At 42.2% G+C, this 22,277-nt stretch overlaps 1 protein-coding gene across 1 annotated transcript; it reads right to left on the reverse strand.

Annotated features, from left to right (window-relative positions):
- LOC119442745 (coiled-coil domain-containing protein 93-like) lies at positions 1 to 22,215 on the reverse strand. Its single transcript, XM_037707745.2, has 18 exons — positions 21,775 to 22,215; positions 21,474 to 21,575; positions 21,293 to 21,387; positions 21,106 to 21,217; positions 19,946 to 20,041; positions 19,212 to 19,286; positions 18,767 to 18,910; positions 15,827 to 15,874; positions 14,626 to 14,712; positions 14,437 to 14,529; positions 13,342 to 13,404; positions 12,179 to 12,469; positions 9,661 to 9,769; positions 3,904 to 3,986; positions 3,108 to 3,145; positions 1,251 to 1,335; positions 506 to 619; positions 1 to 189 (listed from the first exon to the last, which is right to left on the reverse strand). The coding sequence occupies exons 1-18, from the start codon at positions 21,793 to 21,795 to the stop codon at positions 127 to 129; spliced, it is 1,719 nt and encodes a 572-aa protein (XP_037563673.1). The 5' UTR covers positions 21,796 to 22,215; the 3' UTR covers positions 1 to 126.
- Between the last annotated feature and the right edge of the window lie 62 nt (positions 22,216 to 22,277).

Raw genomic sequence — 22,277 nt, forward strand, 5'->3', positions numbered from 1 at the left:
TTATGCTGTATGCATATATTATCCATTTATTATAGCTAGAAGATGCAAAAAAGAAAGAAAAGAGGGCCTATGGAATGTGCGACATCCTCGCAGACATCGCAGCAAGCTCAAGGAAGGTGTAATCCATCATCGCTGCTTCCCTGATGATTCTTTCAGTTTCCCAACAAGGACCTCATTCTTTCGGCATTCCTATGCAAGAGAAAAAGTTGGAAAAAAAATGTATAACTCAAAGCCTCAGAACACACATTCACTGAGCAAGACATGGCACTTTGAATCCTTGCTGTGCAAGCACTATGCAGCTGCCATTCAGCTGGCATTCAAGTGATTATGCATCTTAATTCTATTTCATAAGCATACTTTAAACAAAATGCCGGAACATTTTGTGACAGAAATCGCCGCTGCCAACTCTGAAAGTATCCTAGCACGTTATGAGCCAATAAGAGCAATCGTTGCAGAAGACAACAGAAATGCAAAACAAGTGAACAGTTCAGTGAAGGCAACGTACCTCCTTGAATTCTTTGACTGTACGGAAGTAGAGCCTCTGCTTGTCCACCAACTCGAGGAGGCTATCATGCAGTCTGTCACGTGACATCTTGGCCTCCTGTCTTTTCTTCTCCACCTGCGACAGCAACAGAAACATTGTGGATGGGATACTAGTAGGTCCAGCCCACCACCAACGTGTTTGTTGAGGCCCGTGTAAGAAAAGATTTTAATGCCAATAATGACACATGCTAAGTTACTGTGCAACTGGTGTCCTCAAAGACTCGGTCAAAATTGCCCAAATTGTTCATCTTCATTGCAATCATAATTTTCCACAGCTTACTAAGCACACAGCTCTCCCCCACCTCTCACACACTGCAACTACAACTGCAGAAAATAGTTCATTAACACTATAATGGTGAAATCAGCAAGATGGAAAAGTAATCATGCCCAGGGTGGCAAAGCGAATACCAGCAAAATGTGTAAGTCTGTGAGCACTATTTTGGCAAATGTACCACTGTGGACAAATGAGACGTGAAGAAATGACAAAGTAGAACACCTTTCACAATTAATAACTAAAGAGCATGATCTCGCACTGCCACATATTTAGATGCCAAATGTGGTACACGGCTTCGCACTAAGTGTGCAAGCTGAGATAATGCCAATATTTCAGGTATCGGCGAAAGCAGGAAAGTTAGCCCTAACATTTCTGAAGTCCACGATAGTACAGCATAGTGGGCGGAGTTGAGGTGACAGTAATGAGGACATACCTTCAGCCGGTTCTGCTTCACGCCTTCAACAATTTGCTCAAACTGCTCCAGGAACTGGTCTTTGGTCGCAGGGTTTGACATGGCTCTGCAAGCGCACAGAACACACTGAATATTTGCAGGGACAAGTGCCACAGAAACTTCACTGCCTTCAATGAACGTTGTAGTAGTTGTGAGACAGCTCTATGCACACACTGGCACTCCCTGCCCTTGCCTTATTATCATACAATTTCTCTGATATCATTCAACACTGGTATTGTGGCTACACGAACCGATCCTTTTTATGTATAGCAGAGGTTTTATGTACACAAAGCCTTACAAATATGTCATCCCAAGAAATGCCATTAGCTCACTAACAGCATCTTCGATTGTCGTTTCAGAGCAATCCTGCAGCATGACAAAGGTTGTGTAAAACACAACTAAGCTTCACTTCGTTAACTGAGGTATAGCCTCATCATCACCAACAGAACCTAATTTTTCTCAACCAGTGATGCCTTAAGTTCCTCACAAGTTGACATAATGAAATACTGAACTATAAACAACAGAAAGTCAAAATTTCAGCTATTTTGTTCTTATCAGTCTTATTAACAATTTCAAATCACAAAGCAAAATGGGGATTCCTAAAAATGCTCCATCGTCTTTCATTTCACTTTCTTGTTTACATTTTCCATACAATGGCACTTTTCATGGCACTCAACCACAGCTTATGGCATTTCTACTAGGACTGTTGAAGATTTGAATTTCCACATCTGCAATGACATATTGTGCAATTACACCATATTCAACAATTTTGAGAACAAACACCATGCTGTAAAAAATTATGTCCTTCAATGCATCTGTGGCTTCAATATCACTAGTGACAACAATACAAGTGGCTCATACTAAGTGGGCGCATATGTGGTGTTCTACGTAAGAGAACACAGCCTTAGAACCAGCACATCTTGAAATGTAACAAACCGATATATTATTGAAGCTCTTAGCACATATGCACTCAAAACAGATGAGATGTGTACACAATGATTATTCACTGTATTGTTTAATTTTCAGTGAATACAACAACAAAACTTTATTCGAAACCGCCAACAAGATTCGAGTACTATGTGTTTGCTTAACAAGACAATAAAATACTTACATCATTGATAACGGAGATATGTCATGAGAAAGCATGGAACTAATTTGCCAGAGATACCTGAGGTCTGACCGGACATTGTTACAAAGCATATTATGTCTTTGATTCATTTTTGGGTAACTTGTGTATTTTTAGACACAAGATTCATGCCAAATTTGATTCTCACAGTTGTTTGCAACCTTATGCAGATAATGGCTACTTCAACACTCCAAATGAACTTTTTGGTTGAAAAATTTATTAACGTCTTAGGCAACGTAATGTAAATGGCATGCATAATCACTGCAGCAAAGTCTGTTCAGTTGCAGCTGTTCACCTCTATTATGTTTACACATGCACATAGTTAATCTTTTTTTGGCGCTCTATTTTCCCCAGCAGATCACTGTTACAATGTTATTGCACAGCACAAGACACACCTGCATGTATCGGAACTTTCCTGAATGCTGTCACCGATTCTATAGTGAAAGAATCTTGTCTAATCAGATTATACTGAGCAAACAATTTTTCAGAACTGCATATTTCCATATAACATTCTCATCACTAGCAAGCACAGGCGTAAAGACAGCAGTATTTAAAGCTGAAAGAAATTGACCAGTGTACAAAGCATAGGAAGTGTGCAGTATTTCTCTGACAAGTTGCACTCTGCCCACTGAGAAGAGCAGATTCGAATGGATTAATGCGGATCTTTAGCTGATATTTGAACAATGTGCAAGCTTACTGCATACTAAACTTACTCTGTGAAGTTTTCCAGCACCGAGTTAAGTAGGCCAATCTGAAACAGCACCAGACAATGCAAAGGTATTAATAAATAGCTGTGTTACTCACCAATGTATCTATAACAAACACAACAAATTTCTGTGTGTAAGTCCAACTCCGAATACAAGCCAATGGTTAAACTGTAGCCAAACACAATGAGGGTTAGTCCACATACCCTGGATGCCATGGGCCGATAAACTCAACGCAAGGCAAATTCCATGTATGGAATTGCTAAATTGAGACAGACATTTTTCAAAAAACTGTAACAAGATTTGATTTAGCATACATAATTGTTGTACTAGTGAAACAAACGCTGCTATGCAATGTACTTGACAGACGGATGCACAATATTAGAAACCAGCGTGGACAAACTTTTTAAAAGAGGTTTGCCACAACTATACAACAAGTTTTAAAGCTGTCTGCAATGCACACAGACATGTTGAGGGTATACAGTGGAATCTCGTAGATACGATTCTGCACAATATGTTTTTCGGGATAAGTTTTTTGTTCATTTTCCGGCCAGTGTCTTATAGGAGCAATGTATTTCAGATAATACGATTTTCGGATAATAAGCTTTATTTTCTGGTTCCCGTGAAGATTGTATCAACGAGATTCCACCGTACCTGTTAATTCATGGATATACTAACAGAGCAAACATCAACAAAAACAAGCGACACACAGCACTGTGTTAACGTGCTTTGCCTGTCTTTGTTCATTTTTGCACTGCCAGAATATTTATAATGAATTACCAAAGGCCCAAGCCCCAACACATACCTCTTTGTCCAGGTACATGCGAATGTCATCCAAGGTGTTGTAGAGTGTGAAGAACTGCTTCGTTTCTCGGTGCGTAGCCGCCACTGTCAGGGAGTGAAGACAGAAAACAGTTCCTGTTCAATATGTGCCATGTAATGTGTTCAATATATTGTGGACTCTATGCATATTTTTCAGTCTACCCAATCAAAACTCTAAATGCCCAAGTAATTAGCAGGTATAAAGATTGTAATAAAAGTGATAACATTATGATAAACCCTGAAACACCGCATCTGGTATTTATCTGCTTAATATATCTTTCTCTGTTGACACCATCTAAGATTAAAGACTCTTGGGTAAAATTACTATCATAGTTATAACTGATTGTATTGCCATATGTTGCATTTTGAAGCACTGATATCATACTTCCGCCTGTATGGCCCATCATTGTATATAGACACACTGTATTAGCTAGATGCTGCTACGACTTTTTTCATTGATCACACCAATTTCGCTGACACCAGCTGCTGAGGCTGTGAAGGAAATGCAACAACATTCAAAATGCCAAGAGGTGCACCTGTGCTTCATCGCTCACCTGAGTGTTACCTATTGAGATTTGCACAGCCCAAAGCCCAATCTTGCATATATTCAAGCTGCCATGGTTAAGCGCAACCCTGCCAAATCAGTGTACCATGGTTAGCAGAGTTTAGCATTTGGAAATATTGGGCCGTGTGGTAAGCGATCTGGGGACATATCGCGATCTGAGGACATATGGGGACACAATCACTTTCAGCAATACTATCGCTTTCGCATGACGTGGTGCTCAACCAGCCAATCAGCTCATGTGGTTTTGTTCAACCAACCAATCATGCACGCATTGAAAGTGATATCGCCGAAAGCAACCGTCTAAGAATATGTGCCCTGTAGAGTAATCACAAATGTAAGCCGTGTCTTTCGAATTTCGCTTCCTCTGATCACTAGGTAGGGTGTTCCGGTGCAGCTGTCAACTGTGAGGATAACGATCTTATAACCCCATTAACCCAAATACAACCTTAAAGGGACAGACAACCGCTCAGAACATGAATTGAGATAACCCCGCGAATGGAAAGATCGTCTATCGTATTGGATAGAACGGGCCCTGTTTTTCTCATTAAACGTGGATTTATATTTTGAATTCTTCACTAAAAGTCGTGAAAAATGACCTTTGGCGCCCCATGCGGCAAAAACATGAACCTATTTAAGAGGTCTACCACGTGACTTTCTACCAGTGTATGCTGTTCCTGGTCTTTTTATTAATATTGAAATGCAGTATCATTCTTTCTATTATAAGTTTTTTCTAACTTACAATGTGCAGATAAGCCTTCGTTTGTAGTGAGTAGAAAAGTGGCGCTGGCTTCGCCTTCGTTTTCGATGATTGGCTTGGCTCGTCTATCGACTGAATAACGACGACGGGGGCCAGCCAGCCATGACATAGGCGTGTACTTGGGGAAAAAACGCGGTGCAGCTATAAGAAAGGTCTGTACAGCAACGCAAACTTATTGTACCAGTCTATTTATCTTTAAAAGTGGCTCGAAATTGACAATATAGGTGGTTAACCACAGTTGCACTTCCTCCAGTGAAAGCAGGACAATGGGCGGCTTTCACAATTTGCGAGGCGGGCTATCGGCATCACTATCACTTCTCAGCGTTGCTGGAGGAGGGACTCTTATTTTTTTAGAGGCTGCTCAGATCGAAAAATTCTGCTTACAAAATATCCACGCACTTTTGGAAGTAACCGCTGCATATGTAAACACTACCGAGGGTGAGCGTTTCATTGCGCCATAAAAAACTGGGTCCATAAATATCGGTTGTCAGTCCCTTTAACTTTCTTTTTTTTTTTTATTACTGCCTACAACATTAAAACTATTTGAAAGGCAATTTGGCACAACTTTCAGTGCTAAGCAAATCTCCAGAAACAAATTTTGTTTCATATGTTGAATCAACACCGCCTCTGCAATACAGCTTCATAGCTTCACAGCAATGAGAAGTGCACATGAATGCAAACTTTGCCTGCAAAATAAGGCTTCACGGCAACACACTATGCAATGCCGTGAAGGCAAGTAATACTTGGTATAGAGCACTGCACGGGCCCGGGCTGGCCCGAAAGCCCGGGCCCGGCCGGGCCGTCCGAAGCGTTTGTCGGCGGGCTCGGGCCGGGCCCGGGCATAAAGCCGCGGGCCCGGGCCGGGCTCGGGCTTAAGGCCGCGGGCCCGGGCCAGACTCGGGCCCGCTCATTGAAGGGCCTTCGAGCACACGCAACCGTTATGCATTATATGGTTCAGTGCATTCTGTGCCAAGCTGAAGTGACACGTGCAAGATGACTGTCATCATCATCATCAGCCTATATTTATGTCCACTGCAGGATGAAGGCCTCTCTCTGCGATCTCGAATTAACCCTGTCTTACGCTAGCTGATTCCAACTTGCACCTGTAAATTTCCGAACTTCATCACCCCACCTAGTTTTCTGCCGTCCTCGACTGCGCTTCCCTTCTCTTGGTATCCATTCTGTAGCTCTAATGGTCCATCGGTTATCCATCCTACACATTACATGGCCAGCCCAGCTCCATTTTTCCCGCTTAATGTCAACTAGAATATCGGTTATTCCCGTTTGTTCTCAGATCCACACCTCTCTCCTGACTGTATATCTTATCACATGACTATATCTTGTCAAAGATAATAGTAAAACAGATGAAGTTCTCATTTTTAACAGCGGAACTGTTTCAGCCGGGCCTAATGTGTCCGCTGAATCCAAAAATATGGGCCGATTCTGGCAGCAGTGCAGAAAGAGTCCAAGCGCAATGGCACATACACCTGTGAACTAGCGAAGCTGAGCCTGGATAAGTCTAGCTAAGAATGGTGGGGACTAATTGCCTATCGGTAGGCAAATGATAGCCAATCAATAGGTAGTTGATAATCGATCAATATTCAATAAATTCCCGAAAATGCTGGGGATTACTTGGTAGTGCTTAGCATAGCCCAAATACGTGGCCAATACCTTACGATAGCCAATCGACAGCCAATCAATAGCTAATCGATAATGAATCAATAATCAATAAATTCTGATAACTTGGTAGTGCTTAGCCTATCCAAATACGTGGCCAATATCTTGCAATAGACAATAGATAGCCAATCAATAGCTGATCGATAATCAATCAATAATAAATAAATTCCGGGGAATTCTGGGGATGACTTGGTAGTGCTTCTTCATCATCATCATAATCAGCCTATATTTTATGTCCACTGCAGGACGAAGGCCTCTCCCTGCGATCTCCAATTACCCCTGTCTTGCGCTAGCGTATTCCAACTTGGGCCTGCGAATTTCCTAACTTCATCATCCCACCTGGTTTTCTGCCGTCCTCGGCTGCGCTTCCCTTCTCTTGGTATCCATTCTGTAACCCTAATAGTCCACCGGTTATCCATTTTATGCATTACATGACCTGCCCAGCTCCATTTCTTCCACTTAATGTCAACTAGAATATCGTCTATCCCCGTTTGTTCTCTGATCCACACCGCTCTCTTCCTGTCTCTTAACGTTACTCATAAGATTTTTCGTTCCATCGCTCTTTGTGCAGTCCTTAACTTGTTCTCGAGCTTCTTTGTTAACCTCCAAGTTTCTGCCCCATATAGTAGTGCTTAGTCTAGCCCAAAAGCCAGCACTAGCTAGGTGCCCATCATCTCCGCTGTCTCTTTAGCATTGCGCCGCCAGTGCAACCTACGCTAATTTTTTTTCCTTCTCCGCAAAAACGAACATTGTTTCCGCGTAAGGAAAAATAAATTATACAAAGAACCATTCCTCAAACCATTTCCATGTTACCGCTTTTGTGATCGCACTATTACCAGTGTCGATATATGGCATTATTTTAGCGCTAAGGCCAGTTACTTTTGTGCTTCAATGCGTAAAACAGCGTTTTCCTCAAAAAGTTAACTGGAACGCCCATGCATTTCATCGGACACTTTGAAAATTAATATCTCCAGAGTGGTTCAGTCCTGAGAATTTGTTCCAATTGGATACGCCTTACGAACTCGGCGGCTAGAATTCGTAGGTTGAAAGATGTGCCGTAAAATAATTAATTAAAAAGTTAATTCGCGTAATTATGTTAAGTATTCAATTAGGCGTTTTCCCCATTCATTAGGCCATCCATGTCAGAATTAGCTTGGAACTACATAAAACAATTAGCGTCTTTAGAGTGTCGTCGCATTAATGCCAACACAAGAAATCCTGGGATATGGTCAATTCCATACTTCAGAACACTCTATAAGCATCAGTCGTTAGTACATTACCTACCATTCACTTTGTACAGATACAAAAATGGCGGTAATTTCAGTAAGAAAGAACTCAGCTGACACTTTGGTCACTTGTAATGTATCTGATGGGATTATTATTCTGCCTTTGAGTATGGTTCTGAGTATATAATGTAAATCCTGTTTCGTTTTCTTAGCAAATGTTGCGTTGTTTTGTATAGCTAGTATTGTTATTGTAGTGTTTAAAATGCATTCTGTTAAAACTTTTTCCAATTCTGTTAACTCGCCGTGACGCAAATATTCTTTGTCTTTCCGTTCATAGCTATTTCGTCTATGAGGAATTCCAGCGATAGCTGGAAATATTTTGTGAATTATTGTGCATGTGTGCACACTGTTTGCTGTACTATTGCCTTGCCTGGTCTTATGGGTCACGTCGAGCTACATATGTAGCTTTTAGTCCAAAATGACCGTCTGGTATGTAAACTGGACAATAAATTAATTTGGTTTGAATGATTTCGTCGGACACTTTGAAAATTATTATCTCGAAACTGGCTTAGTCCTGAGAATTCGCTCCACGTGGATACGCCTTGCGAACTCGGCGGCTATAATTCGTAGATTGAAAGATGTGCCATAAAATAATTAATTAGAACGTTAATTAGCGTAATTATGGTAATTATTCAATTAGGCATTTTGATTTCTCGTGGAAGTTGTGGCCGCCTCATTGAGTAGTTTATATCAAGGATTATAACTGTGCTATCTGCCACAGGCAATCTTTAAAAATTTGGTTCAGCTAAAATGAAACGCCCTGTATATTTGCATGCTAAATGACATCATAGAACGATATCGTACAAATCAAGGTAAGAAGTGCATGCGCACCACCAGAAAAATAGTAGCACAGGCAATGGGCCGGATTACTGATGTTCCCGTGGGAGAAACAAAGATTTCGGCCTTTTATTGCGTATATACTGCAGCTGATTAAACCTCGAGAAGGTGAGGCTGACAGATACGGTACAATCTGTAAGTAAAAAAAAGAATTTTTTTCTGACAGGCCGGGCCTGGTCATGCACACGCGGGCCCTGGCTAAGCTTAGTAATGAACGCCCAGGCCCGGGCCGGGCCCGGGCTCAGTAACACGGGCCCGGGTCGGGCCCGGGCTTGGAACCACGGGCCCGGGCCGGGCCCGGGCTGGTCTCGGTCATGTATGCCCGGGCCTGGGCCGGGCTCGGGCTTTGTATTACGGGCCCGGGCTGGGCTCGGGCCTCGTAAAGCGGGCCCGGGCCGGGCTCGGGCTGAAAAATCAGGCCCGTGCAGTGCTCTAACTTGGTATACTTGAGTTTTTGGTGCGTGTTATTCACGCGAAGGTTTCGACTGAATTCTCGCTTGTGTGTGTGCCTGTTAATGTAATTCCTAAAGCCCCTGGCAGTATGAATACACTATCTATCACCAATCAGGATCCCTTTGCAAATCCTTGCAAGGCCTCAGCGACATGCCATACACTCACCTTGGCCGTACAGTTCAACGAAACGACGTTGATACTGGTTCAACTCTGCACGGGATGGCACTTCATCAATCTTCCTTTGAATGGCTGCAATCTCCCTGTTCTTCTTAGCCTGCACATCCAGGCAAGAGAAACAGTTTCTAAAGTGCTGCTTTCTTGATCTTCAACCAAAGAAAAAGCATGCAAGGCACCAAGATGCACAACACTTATAGGTGAAAGGTACTGAAAATTCCTAAAACCACACTTATATTTTTAGCAGTCAAACTGAGCTGTAGTTATGTCGCACCATCCACACAGAGAAACTACAAGAACAGAAGGTTTGAAAAAAATGCAAGCATTAAACTCTGTAAAACAAATGTATGCTAATATGATAGAATTTTGTTGTTTCACGAGTGAGTCAGGGTAGTCTGCGCGATAAAACAAGAACATGGGTATTGCACAAGGTCTTGCGATAAGTTACAACCAGTCAACACATGACAATTCCAAAATGTCGCCTCTCCACTCGCATGCAGCTGTCCCGAAAAGTTTTCTGACAGAAACACCACAAAAAAGACCCCTTGTGTTGCAGCGTAATCACGCAACGAGGGATAGAGGTGCCCAACTTTTACATATGCCTAACCTATGCATGGAACTTCATAATACTATGCTGCCCACCAAGACTGCGAGAAGAAATGAATTTTTTTTTCCTACTTTTGCACTCTTATAACTTCTGTGAAACCAGCTGAATGAGTTCACAAGTTGGGTCAATGTAAAGCTAAGGACACAGTCAAGTAGAGTGACCCATAATGTAGCTATTTATATTATCTAGATGATTTCTAAAGCTTACCTTAGGGAATAATTTAGCAAGAGTATCTATTTGTTTATTTAGTGGCACTTTTACCAGCAAGAAAAAAGAGAGAGAGAGAAGTATGAGGCCGCTATTTTGTAGTGATGCCTTTTGTAGCGATGCTAATGCCTTTTCACTTTTTTCGTGTTCATGAGTGGTTGGGTTTGACACTCCATCTGGAGTAAAGGGTCACTCTGACCACTCACGAACGTAAAAATTGCGAAAAGATATTAGCATAAAAAAAAAGCATCTCTACAAAATAGCCGGCCAAGCAAAAGCTCTTTGATTGGCAGCTTAGTGCGCGATGTGATTATGGGTCTTTATTCCGTATTTATTAAGTGGTCATTATGCCAAACAAAACAGCCATATTTACATATTAAAGAGATTCTGTATTACACTTTCTACACAATAATCATCACCAGAAGCATTGCATATTCTGTAGAGCACCATGAGACTGAAATGTCTGCTCACTGAATGAAATGTCCTTGCCAGTGGTGGCACCACCAAAACTTCACGAGATCGGTGTGCAAGAGATTATGTAAAACTGAAGCTCGTAATATCATGTACAACTCTATGGCAATAGCATGAAACAGCCAAGCTACATGAAAGAGAGTCGCCAGACGAATCTGGAACACCCAGAACCTAAGAACTGAACCTGTAGTACGGCACACAAGTACCGTATTTACTCGACTAATGAACGCACTCGCGTATTGAATGCATCCCCCACTTTTCCAATCAAGAAGTATGTTCTTTCTTTTCCTCGCATAATGAACACATCCTGAACTTGCTACCGTGAAGTAGACCGTGAAATAGGAGACACGCGGTACGATTCGGCGTCTGATAAGACATCCGGCGGGTACGATTGTATCGGACGCCGAATCGTACCGTGTGTTTCCTACTTTTATTGCGATAGCAATTATATAGACACTCCAGGCGCATTTTTGCCATCGGCGCCGACGATTGCGCCTCAATCTCCCGCGTTCGAGGGAGGAAAGCGGGAAGGAAACGTGCCGTATTCTATCGCATGCATGGCACTGGGAGGAGGGAAGGGGGCGGCACAGCAACTGCGCATTGCGCGGCCGGCCGTGCGTGCCCTTTCTCGAAAGCGATCTGCGTCGGGGGCTGAATCTAGATGCGACGAAAGCTTATACCTTCGTGCGTGCTCCGTTCTTGCCGATCAGTTTGCGTTGAAGGGATACGCAGTATGAAGGTCATTTCGCTCGCTGTTTCTGCCGTGTTTCCTCACGCCAACGTTTTTACAGCGAGTGTCCGCGGTCATCGAGTGTAATGTGTTCATGTCTGCCTGTGCACGTTGACACTACGCTTGCTAATTTACATAGTTAGCGAATGTTTGCAAGTTTATACGGCCGATAAAACTATTACCCTTATTTCGTGTAGCTGTCTACACATTTGCTATCGTAATCGAAGGTTCGCCTTTCCGGCAGAACGGCAACTTTATTAGAGGTGACCGTGGAAAACAAATCGGTCAAAGTTTTCCCCCGCATAATGAACGCACCCCCCAACTTTGCACATATATTTCCGGGAAAAAAAGTGCGTTCATTATGCGAGTAAATACGGAAATTAACAAATGCCAATCTGAAGCCTGCACTCCTCTATACTCTCATGGCATCTGAACGAAACTCTGCTGTCAAACTACTTACAGACTAAAAGGCCTTTTTTTTCAAGGTTGCTCACCAGAAGCAGTCTCATGCGTTGCAGTCTTTCCCTTTCCTGCTGACACTGGGCCTCGACTTGGCTATCCTCTGCATTGTTGCCAGCTGCCTGCTCTGGCTCGGGAGAAGCCACGAGCTCCTGTAGCCGCTGCATCTCCTGCCGGCAGCTGGCTCGAAAGCGAGCCTCCTGATCGGCCAGCTCAGCGTTTATGCGCAGCAGCGTGCACAATTTTGCCAGCTGTGGCTCCTGGCTTCCAACACCCTCGGCAATGCGCTTAGCAGCCGCGCGCACTTCTTCCAGCTGAGCCTCAGCCTGCAGGACAAAGCAATGTACACGCAAATGTAAATTAATTCACTGATCAATCAATCAATCACTTAATCAGTCAAAGAGTAAGTCAACTGTGACTGAACAAGTGAACATGTGTTTTGTTAGCCACAAATAGCGACACTGATTGTATCACCTATGCGGTACTCTGGCAGAGCAGATGTGATGTAAATTTGAGGAACTAGACAAGTAATAATAAATAGACAGCAGTAAAGCCATAATGACAGTAGAGCCATAACCTTAGCGTATTTTATGCTTTTTTAACCCAGTCAATCGTCTTGTTATTCAAGTCAGTTATTCAAATCAATATACAAATCGTAATTAATGCAGTTCAGTGACGGAATTGGCTGTCAAGTAATGAATTGGCTCAAAAAGTAAGTGGCCTGGTTTCTTAAAGTGATAATGAAAAGTAAGTAGTAAGTTCAAAAGAACAGACTGGTGGGCTAGTTGGTACTACATAACTTGAGGTAAAGTACAAAAGAGCACTTATTCTCCTTCTGTCGTTCTACGTGCTCTTTTGCACTTTACCTCAAGTTAATAAGGTCAGTTCCATAATTTGCTCATGGCTACAAACCCACTGCTCATAGTGCATTAGAGCATGCACATAACAAGTGAAATATAATAAGATTGGCATTGCGCAACACAACTGTAGTGAAGGTGGTAGCTACCACTGACGAGGAAATAGCCCACTGAGTTATTCCAACATCAACATGTTAAATACATGTCTTCAGAAGCACATTTTATTTATTCTTCAAAAAGTTTTTTTCCCCCTTGAAGTCTTCTTGCTTCAAAGTATCATTATCTCTGGCAGAAAGAAGACGTGAAACTGTGAATAAGCTCACACATAGAAAGGAACCTACCTCCTTGTCTTCCTTCTGTAGCAGCTCATACTCTTCACGGAGCTTCTCAAGCTGGTCCTGACCCTGCACACAAACAATGCACAAAAACGCTACATGTAAATACCATTGGTTGAACTGAAACATGTTTCAATGATCTGCGGTGAAGATTATCTTTTGCACTGGTGGATTCAGAGCAAGTTCAGGTTGCTTACTCAAGATCAATTCACCCCATGCTGAAATGCTCTCTCTTACTTGGCAGCATATGTTCAAATGGAGGGTCTTCAGCATGTGGTACTTCTAGCTGCCAGCTGTGCTTGCAACAACTTTCATCGTTATCTGTCACAGATCCTGGCAGATTTTGATTTGCAATATCCTAGCCTGATCCTAGAGTGTGCTCAAGCATTCAGCTTACTCTTGCAACATGTCAAGTAGAACTTGCCATATATATCAACTATGCCTTCTTTTGCAACACCATGCAAGTGGGCCTAAAATTAGGAGGTATGCTTGACAAATATATGTAGCTTGAAGGGACACTAAAGTGAAAACACGAAAGCAGTTTATGACTGTGGATTACTGCTCGAAAACCCTGCTTGAACTTTTTAATGAAAAGGTATTGATTAGGAGCAAAAGAAACAAAGGCCTAACTTCTATTTCTTGAACTCTGTACTAGCGTCCCGGCAAGGATGGCATCATTACGATGACATAGATTTCACAGTATTTTCAATTATTTTAGTCCTTTTTACGCCTTCTTGCAAATAGACTCTACATATGGATTGGCTGAAGCTATTGGTAAATTATCGTGGTCTGCCTATGAGGAAATGTGTGGTCAAATGGATGCGATTTTACGTTGTCGGCATTTGAAACATTGCGCCGTTGAAGAACAAACTAAGATATATAGATACTGCTGAGCGTTTACTGCTGAGTTACTGCTGTTAGCTCAGTTATAATGGTCAACACGCTTGTTTTAGATGCAGCTCTAGCTGAGTACTTGCAATGCCAAGTTAATTTGTTCATCTATAGGAGCATACTCTACATTTTAAACAAAATGATGGCACGACAAAATATATCCACTACAAAAATGAGTTTAGGGAAAACAGCAAGACAGCAAACACCCACCTTTTGCAAGAGCTCTTTTTTGGCTTCTAGCTGCTTTTGCACAGAGTTGAGCAGCCTTGCATGCCGGGCAACACCAGGCATTTGGATCATCGGCTGCAAGCACAGTGCAGTGCACAACAAAACTCGTTAGGCAGCCCACAGCCAGTAACATGACCTCACTGCACGTAGCCCGAAAGAAGGTTAGCTCACCCTTCGCTCCAAGTCTTCAGCAATTTCGCGTGCTTCAGCAGCTTGTTGCTGTACAATGTTGCCCACAGACTTGGCCGAGAGTCGCCCCTGCACGCGCGAGAGCAAGCGCCTTTCAGGAGTGTATGTGTTGTACACCAAGGTCAGGTCTCCATGCCAAATGCTCCACGGGCTTTGACTTTGACTGCACTTATTGGAACAATGTTGCCCCTTTGTAGCTTAACCATGTCTGTAAGCTCTATGCAGGTCAGCCTATTCCGCACCCAAACATCGATGCCGAGATGCCTCTCAATGGACTCTATTGCACTAGCTATGTCGAAAACTAAAAAAAGGTAACAATACACAAAACAATAAAGTTCACCTGCATTTTAACGAAGTCACATCCAACATGAATATACCAGCTTTATATACAATATTCATTATAAGCATGAATTCGTTACAAATTGTTTTCAATTTTTTATATCTGATAATTTGTTATATCCATGTTCGTCATATCTACATCCGACTGTAATACAAATTAGCAATGCTTCACTTGGCCGTTTTGTCAAAATGTAGCTTCGATGCAGAGGAATTAACCTTGTACTCATTGAATGATTGAAGAACATGCACTTTTTTGTATGACAAGAAAATGCTAATGAAAATTTCCGCCTAATGATGCTGGAAGTATGGGTGATTGACTGATGGGGTTTAACATCTGAAAGCAATGCAGAGGGTTATAGCTGTGAACTTTGAATTAATTTTGACCAAGAAGGGTTCTTTTAACACTTTCACTGCGGCAGCACTTTTTGAAGTCTCATTTCCTCTGGTGCATCATGACCCACCGAAGAGTCACCAGGAAGTTGTGCTCCTTTGAAAGTTCCTCAAGGTGCACAGAGATGGCATCACTACACATCGGATTAGAAGCAACAAGAATTTTTCCACTCCACTGATTTCCAGCAAAGATGTCGCTTGCACACTGCAAGAGAGCCCGGCAGAGTCACACAGAGCGTATAACTGCTGTGACCCACCCTCGATACACGTTGCAGTAAATGTGTTAATGTGCAGCCAATGCTCAATACAGAGCCATTTTGGCATCCTGCCCCCCATAGGAATGCATCTGCCACAACAAGGAATTGCACCCATGGCCTCATGGTGAGCAGCAGATTGCTGAGGCCACTAAGACACTGGGACATTACAGACATGCATGTGCCTGACGAACACTCACCTCTGCAGAAGCAAGAGGAGCCATGTTGCTCAGAATCACCTCCGATTCCTGCAAAACCATGATTCAGTTTTATAAACCAACATTTTGAACCCGTCGAAATTCACTCAAGTTCACACCTACCTTTTGATTTCCTATAGCAAAGAGAAACAAGACTGCTGTGAAAAATTTATTCTGTCCTTTACTAATGAAGAACACATGCTTTGACGTCTTAAATCATGCAAGGGTTTATTTGCTCTTGGAGGACATGGACTGCTATTTCAGAAAGTGGTAATATCAATCTCGAGCTTGAAGTGTATGTTAATTTTTTCTGTCTCATTTTTTGTTTGAATTAGAAAATAATGCAAGGCTAGATGTGCAAGCAAGGCTGGATGTGTAATTACGCAAATATCAGATAAGGTGTAACAGCTCAGTGGTTCATGGTAGAAATAAAATCAACATTTAGATCTAACATATTTTACAAAAATTTCAGGTCCGCAGAGTAAATGCAGCTGTTGCTGCAAAGAGCAGCACTGTAGGTGCTACATACTGTAGCTGAAATTTTGTCATGATGTGTTCTCTTAAAATAGGTTTCCACTTGTTATCAGGGACTACAGTGCCTAAGTAACATGAACACTTCCCTGGCCAATCATAGATATGGCCTCCCTCAATATTCCATTCCTGCTGTAACGTGTATGTTTTCTTCTTTTCTTCCTTCTAGTGCATGGTGTGTTATGCTTATTGGCTTGTCTCTTGTTTTTTTTGGTGCTTATGCACCGCATATCAAAATAGCATCATCATCTTTTTTTGTTTGTAGCTTTATGCAATCTTACACATGCATTCTAACATGTGCTACGTGATTGTTTTTTGTTTTTTTTTTCAGACAAATTTTCACAATCTCACCCATGGCATAAAGGTACAGCATAATTTCAGCTCTCCAGCTGGCTAACTTGAAGAAATGTACATTAGAGTAAAACCCCATTGATACCGTATTTATTCAAATATAAGGCGTTTTTTTTTTTCCCAGAATACTTGCCCTCGAAGTCACCTCCCACCTTATATGCAAGGCTGATAGATTTAGTTACTATTTCAATATAACGGCAGCAGCGCCACATTTCTAGTGATCCAGACTTTAGATGGCAGCGCAAATTATCGTCACTAATAAACCTTGGCAGGTGAGTCAGTACCACTGTTTTGAGCATATCACCCGCACTGAGAATTTTAAATATTTAACATTAAAAGCAGGGTGAGGGTGATGTGCGAAATTCACATATAAGCTCCACCAATTATTTAGATTATTCGGGCAATCCCCGCGGAGTCTGAATAATCCATCAGCTACACTATGTCAATTTATATTAGTGTGCATACTTACAATCTTTTCCTAGAGTCTCCCAACTGCACCCTCACCTTATAATTTGACCGCCTTATAATTGAATAAATATGTACATTTCTTTCTGTTACATTTGCCCAGCTTACACTCTGATATAGCATAATTTCGGCTCTCCAGATGGCTTACTTCAAGAAACATCCATTACAGTAGAATCTTGCCAATATAATCCTGTCTGTTACATTTTCCCAGATCATACACTCGAAATGCCAGTCCCATTTAAGTTTCAGTTTCAGCATTAGCTTTCTGTTTGTTATGTTTCTCTTGACGATTGTTATATGACTGTTACATCCAAAAACTCTTGACAGTGCACCACCAACATGGTGCTTGCAATAATTGCCAGATGTCGTTGCTAAAGACATGCCCAGGATGTACAAGACGTCAACAACGCTGATGGGTTTGCCGAAGAAGTGCAGGAACTTGAGGGTGTTATCGCATGAATAGGAGCCCATGTGGCCTACCATAAATATGTGTCCTGCAATGACGGAAGAGAGAAACTTGAACTGCAAGTTGTGACGGACAACGTTGCCAATCTCAAAACAACTCATGACATCGAAAGGAAAGGGGAGTTGCACAAAGGCAAAAGCGGTTGTTGTCATGGCCTTCAATACCTTTTGCAGTTACTTCAATAAACACAGCTGCACGTGGAAACTGAAAAGGGGCTGCGAGTGCTCAAAAAGTTGTTACAAACAAACATGCAACCCAAGCACCAGATATAAATCACAAGCCTCATTTAGTGTGATTAAGGGGTACGACAGCTCCAGAAAAGCACTTGGCATTTAACCTGCAGGCAACGATAACGAGCATTACTATAAGAGTTTTTTAATGGTTTATTGGCTTCCTGTTCTACTTCAAAAAGTTTTGCATGAGAATAGGTTTTTGCCTCAACTGTAGGGCTGCCATATGCTTTATAAGATATTACATTTTCCTGGATCATGCATTCTTTTTCTGTGGTCCCCTTGGAGATGTATCGCAGGGTGCTAGTGTACTTACACAACAAATTGCAGTGTTCTTTACCTAATTAACAAAGTTCAACAAATTAACATTTGGATTATTCACCTTATGGCATATGTTGCAACTGGAATTGAAGCTAGGGACTGGTGAACTGACATCTACTGAGCAGGAATCTGGAGATTTAGAGATAGTTCTAAGATATCTGTACCCAAAATATTCAGTAGAGTACAGCGGCATTCCAGTAAGTTCTGTCCCAAAGTGCACAAGAGAGGCTTTTAGGAAACTATTAATATGAATGTCAATTTATATTTCGCAATGAATTTTGGGGATTATTACCTTGCAACGAGCGTTATCATTAGGATTTCTGATAAATGAACACAACTACATTAGTGCCTTGTTTCAATTCCATAATTGCCGCATGTGTCTTAAGGTAAATAATGAAAAATATAGTGCAACTTTATTTAGTTAACTGAACAATGCTATTTTTTCTTAACAGTTGATGCCTGCCTATTCAAGTAATCCACCTGCAGTAATGAAATTGCACTATTTGTGAGCAAGCAATTCCCGAAAAGAATCTTTACAAAAAAAAAAAAAATATGTCACACGACATATTTCATACACACCTGCTGGGACTGGTCGCCCTCAGGCCCCCTCATTCGATGCGTGCCAGAGCCATACTCGAGTAGAGTGGCCTGAACCTGGGCAGCTTCTGTCTTCAGTGTGTGCCGAGCATGGTGGCGGTAGCGACGCCTCGGGCGGTACCGCTCCTTTAAAACAATATTAAAAAAAAATAATAAGTAACAGGGACAAATTGGCATTACCCTGCACAAGGTACGCTGTGCAGCATGGCCCAAAAACTTTACAAGAATGTTATGAATTATGCAGTTCAAACATGAACAAAATGAGGTAGTTCAGTTTCTTTTTAAATAACACAACAACCATTGCCGTCCACCACTGCTTTCATGGAATAAAGAGAGTGCAAAGTTCTTCAAAGAAGCTTTCGTGCAGAAGTGCTGTCAGCCGATTAGACACCCTGCAGCTGGACCTTGTAATAGAGCACGAACTTACCTGTAGAACAGCATATGCATTCGAGAAGGCCGCGGCAGACTGCACCCTGCCAGATGTGTCCTTGCCAGATGTGTCCTTGCAAAGAAAAAAATTAAAAAATGAAGCCATTGGGCCTCACGTGAATAAGTGGGATAAGAGTAAAGCAAACAAATTTTCCTGACAGCAAGGCAGGATGGCAGCAGGTATGATGTAGGAGATAAATGGAGGCTAGCAATTACAGACGGATGTTCCATCAGCACAAATTGAAACGTAAACAGGCCAAAATAAACCAAAGCAAGCACACTTGTCTGGCCGGCATTAAGATACACTGCAGCATTTCGACAACACGAGCACCACCGAGACAGCGAGGTCGCACCTACAACATGCCCAATATATCCCACAAGAATAAAGGCAACCAAGACTACAGTTTATATCAATTCCCATTCGATTTCCCTTTTTTCTTTCTTATCATATGTCACATGAATTGGCCGATCTTGGTGCTAATTAATGGCTGCATGGCAGTGTCCAATGACAAAGGGTGAAAAGAATAGAAACTGAAACGGGTCGGTATAAAATATAACCCAATTACTTTAGCTAGTACTAATATACGTGTGGTAACGCACCCCAGCGGCACTGTAAGAGACGCTCAGATGGAACACTTGCAAGCTTCAATCTCCAGGTGAAACCTGAACGTGCTGCTACAACCCAACACCACAACCACAAATACCAATAAGCAGCAAAAGAAATGTACTTACCACAGAGCCATGAGTCTTATTGAACAGGTAGACAGCATACTCGCGGTGAATGTCCTCAGTTTCTGCCTTTGTTTCAATGGCCTTTTTCACAAGCCACTAAAGGCAGAGAAATGGGGTAAGAGAAGATGCATATTTCAGATTACAAGAATGCACACTTGTACAAGGAAGACAAGGAAAGTTGTTAACAGCATTCTTTTGTGCAGCTTTTACAGATGTGTAGTATTGGCTGCAAAAGCTTGTGGCATACAGGTGACATTAAAAAAATCTAATTTCCTTTAAAGCCAGGACATGTAGCTCGGAATTTATTATAACTGCAAAAAGTTAATTTTTCCTTGCATCCTCCACGTACCACTTTTACCACTATTAGCTGCGATGCACAACATTTCTCACAGACAGGTGAAGGCAATGAAATCATGAAGTGTTACAATGGTTATTGTGTTATGTGTTGCCAAGTAGTTTATTCAAAGCAACAGTGCCAGTGCAGCATGCACTCAATGATCATAAATGAACATACAGGTCTATGATATATTGGTATTTATGTCATATGAGGACAATGAAATATGTGCATGCTTCTCCAAACATTTCTATTTACATACTTAGGTTGTGTCTCAAACCACAAGTGCAGCATATACATAAGTGGGTTAGATGAGCACATGGCTAAAATTAAAAAAAGAAAAAAAAAAAAAAAAGAAAGACGGGGAGGTCTATGGTAACATGCATATCCAATTACATTTTCACAACATAAACAGCATATGGCAATGCACCTCCCAGGACTACAATTTAAATGAAAATGTAGTCTCCTAATGACTGTTTCTTTACCGAAGTCTGTACTTTTGTAGCATGCGCATTCAATTTGATAAACTTTTTAACTGCTCTACATTTCATGTTTTTCACTTTTTTCCTGTGCGCACTGACTGGTGATGTGCAGTGTGCGCGATCGTCGCTACATAATGCTGAAAGGCGACATGGGCGAATTTTGTGCAACTGATTTTTGGTGATTGGCCGGGCACACTAATTTGATTATTCTAGCAGCGATGCATGGTTGAAATATAATTACAGCCGTCACATCCCAACATCTTCACGGTGACGTGTGCCTACAGCTCTCCCTGCTACATACAGCAATGAAAAGCACGGAAGTTCATCATATTGCAACAACTCACTTGAATCACGGGAAATATATGATCGAAGTCCAAGCCCTGTATCTGATGGGGTTCGATCCTATGTGGACATTTCATCCGAAGCAGCACTCGCACAATCTTCTCGGTCAGTGATCTGTCAAAGACAAAGTGTATCTATGACACGAGCCGAGAGTCAGGTTACCAAAACTATTAAAGGGGCTTCACCTACATCTTTTGACCGATGCTGAGGTTCTCATTAAATGGAAGGTCGACATCGATGTCCACAGCGCAGACTTCTATGGCCCACGCCATGCCACCGACAATCTATATATGCAGTGAATGAGTTGCTGAAGGACAACACGGTTGGAAAAGCATAACAAAGGGCGCTTGAATGAAGAGCAGTTTATTACCTTATCGAAAGACGATATTCCTTTGATTCGAGCACGAAAGTAACCGGCCGCAACAAGCAGCTCACTAATTTCTTGCATCTTGTCGTTTTGATCGCCTCGAGTCTGCATTGAGCAAGAACCAAAATAAAGACGAAGGCAATCGTTTGGTGAATTTGCTTTATTCGCGAGCACGACAGTGCTAAACGTATTTGAACAGAGAATAACAAGCCATTGTAAGTAATGTAACCACAAGAAGAGTTTAGGATAACCAAGGCGAAATTATTGGCAGAATTAATTCGACTTAGCATCAAGCTCTGGTTACCTTCATGAGTGCAGAATCCATGGTGTGCAACGGATGAACAGGGTGAAGGTGATTTGACTTTATTGTAATAACGACCTAGATTTCATAAACATGAACAACTTGTCCGAGTCGCAAATCTCCCGGCCAGTGCAAACGCCCCTCACAGCACCATCATCGCTTGATATCGATAACAACAATGTTTGAGGTTGAGGGCGCCACGGATTGACAAAAGAGTCGGTGGAGCAACTCGGCCTTCAGCTTGCAAGTAGTCCCAACACAAAGGCGTACAGTCGAAACACCCAAGTGGCAAGCACTTCGTATGTGACAACTCAACACTCGGTGCCAATGCTCTCGCACGACAATAAAAGCAAAAAACAGTGGCACGGGGACGAACGCCCCAGCGAAGCAAGGCCGGAAAACGGAACCGGCGCTGATGGTGCGACACCGAAGTCGGTCATGTGTTGGATGACCGCGCTCCCATTGGACGCGGCATCGCACGAGCATAGCCCTAAGCGCTGATTGGG

The sequence above is a fragment of the Dermacentor silvarum genome, chromosome 2 (assembly GCF_013339745.2).
Source record: "Dermacentor silvarum isolate Dsil-2018 chromosome 2, BIME_Dsil_1.4, whole genome shotgun sequence".
NCBI lineage: Eukaryota > Metazoa > Arthropoda > Arachnida > Ixodida > Ixodidae > Dermacentor > Dermacentor silvarum.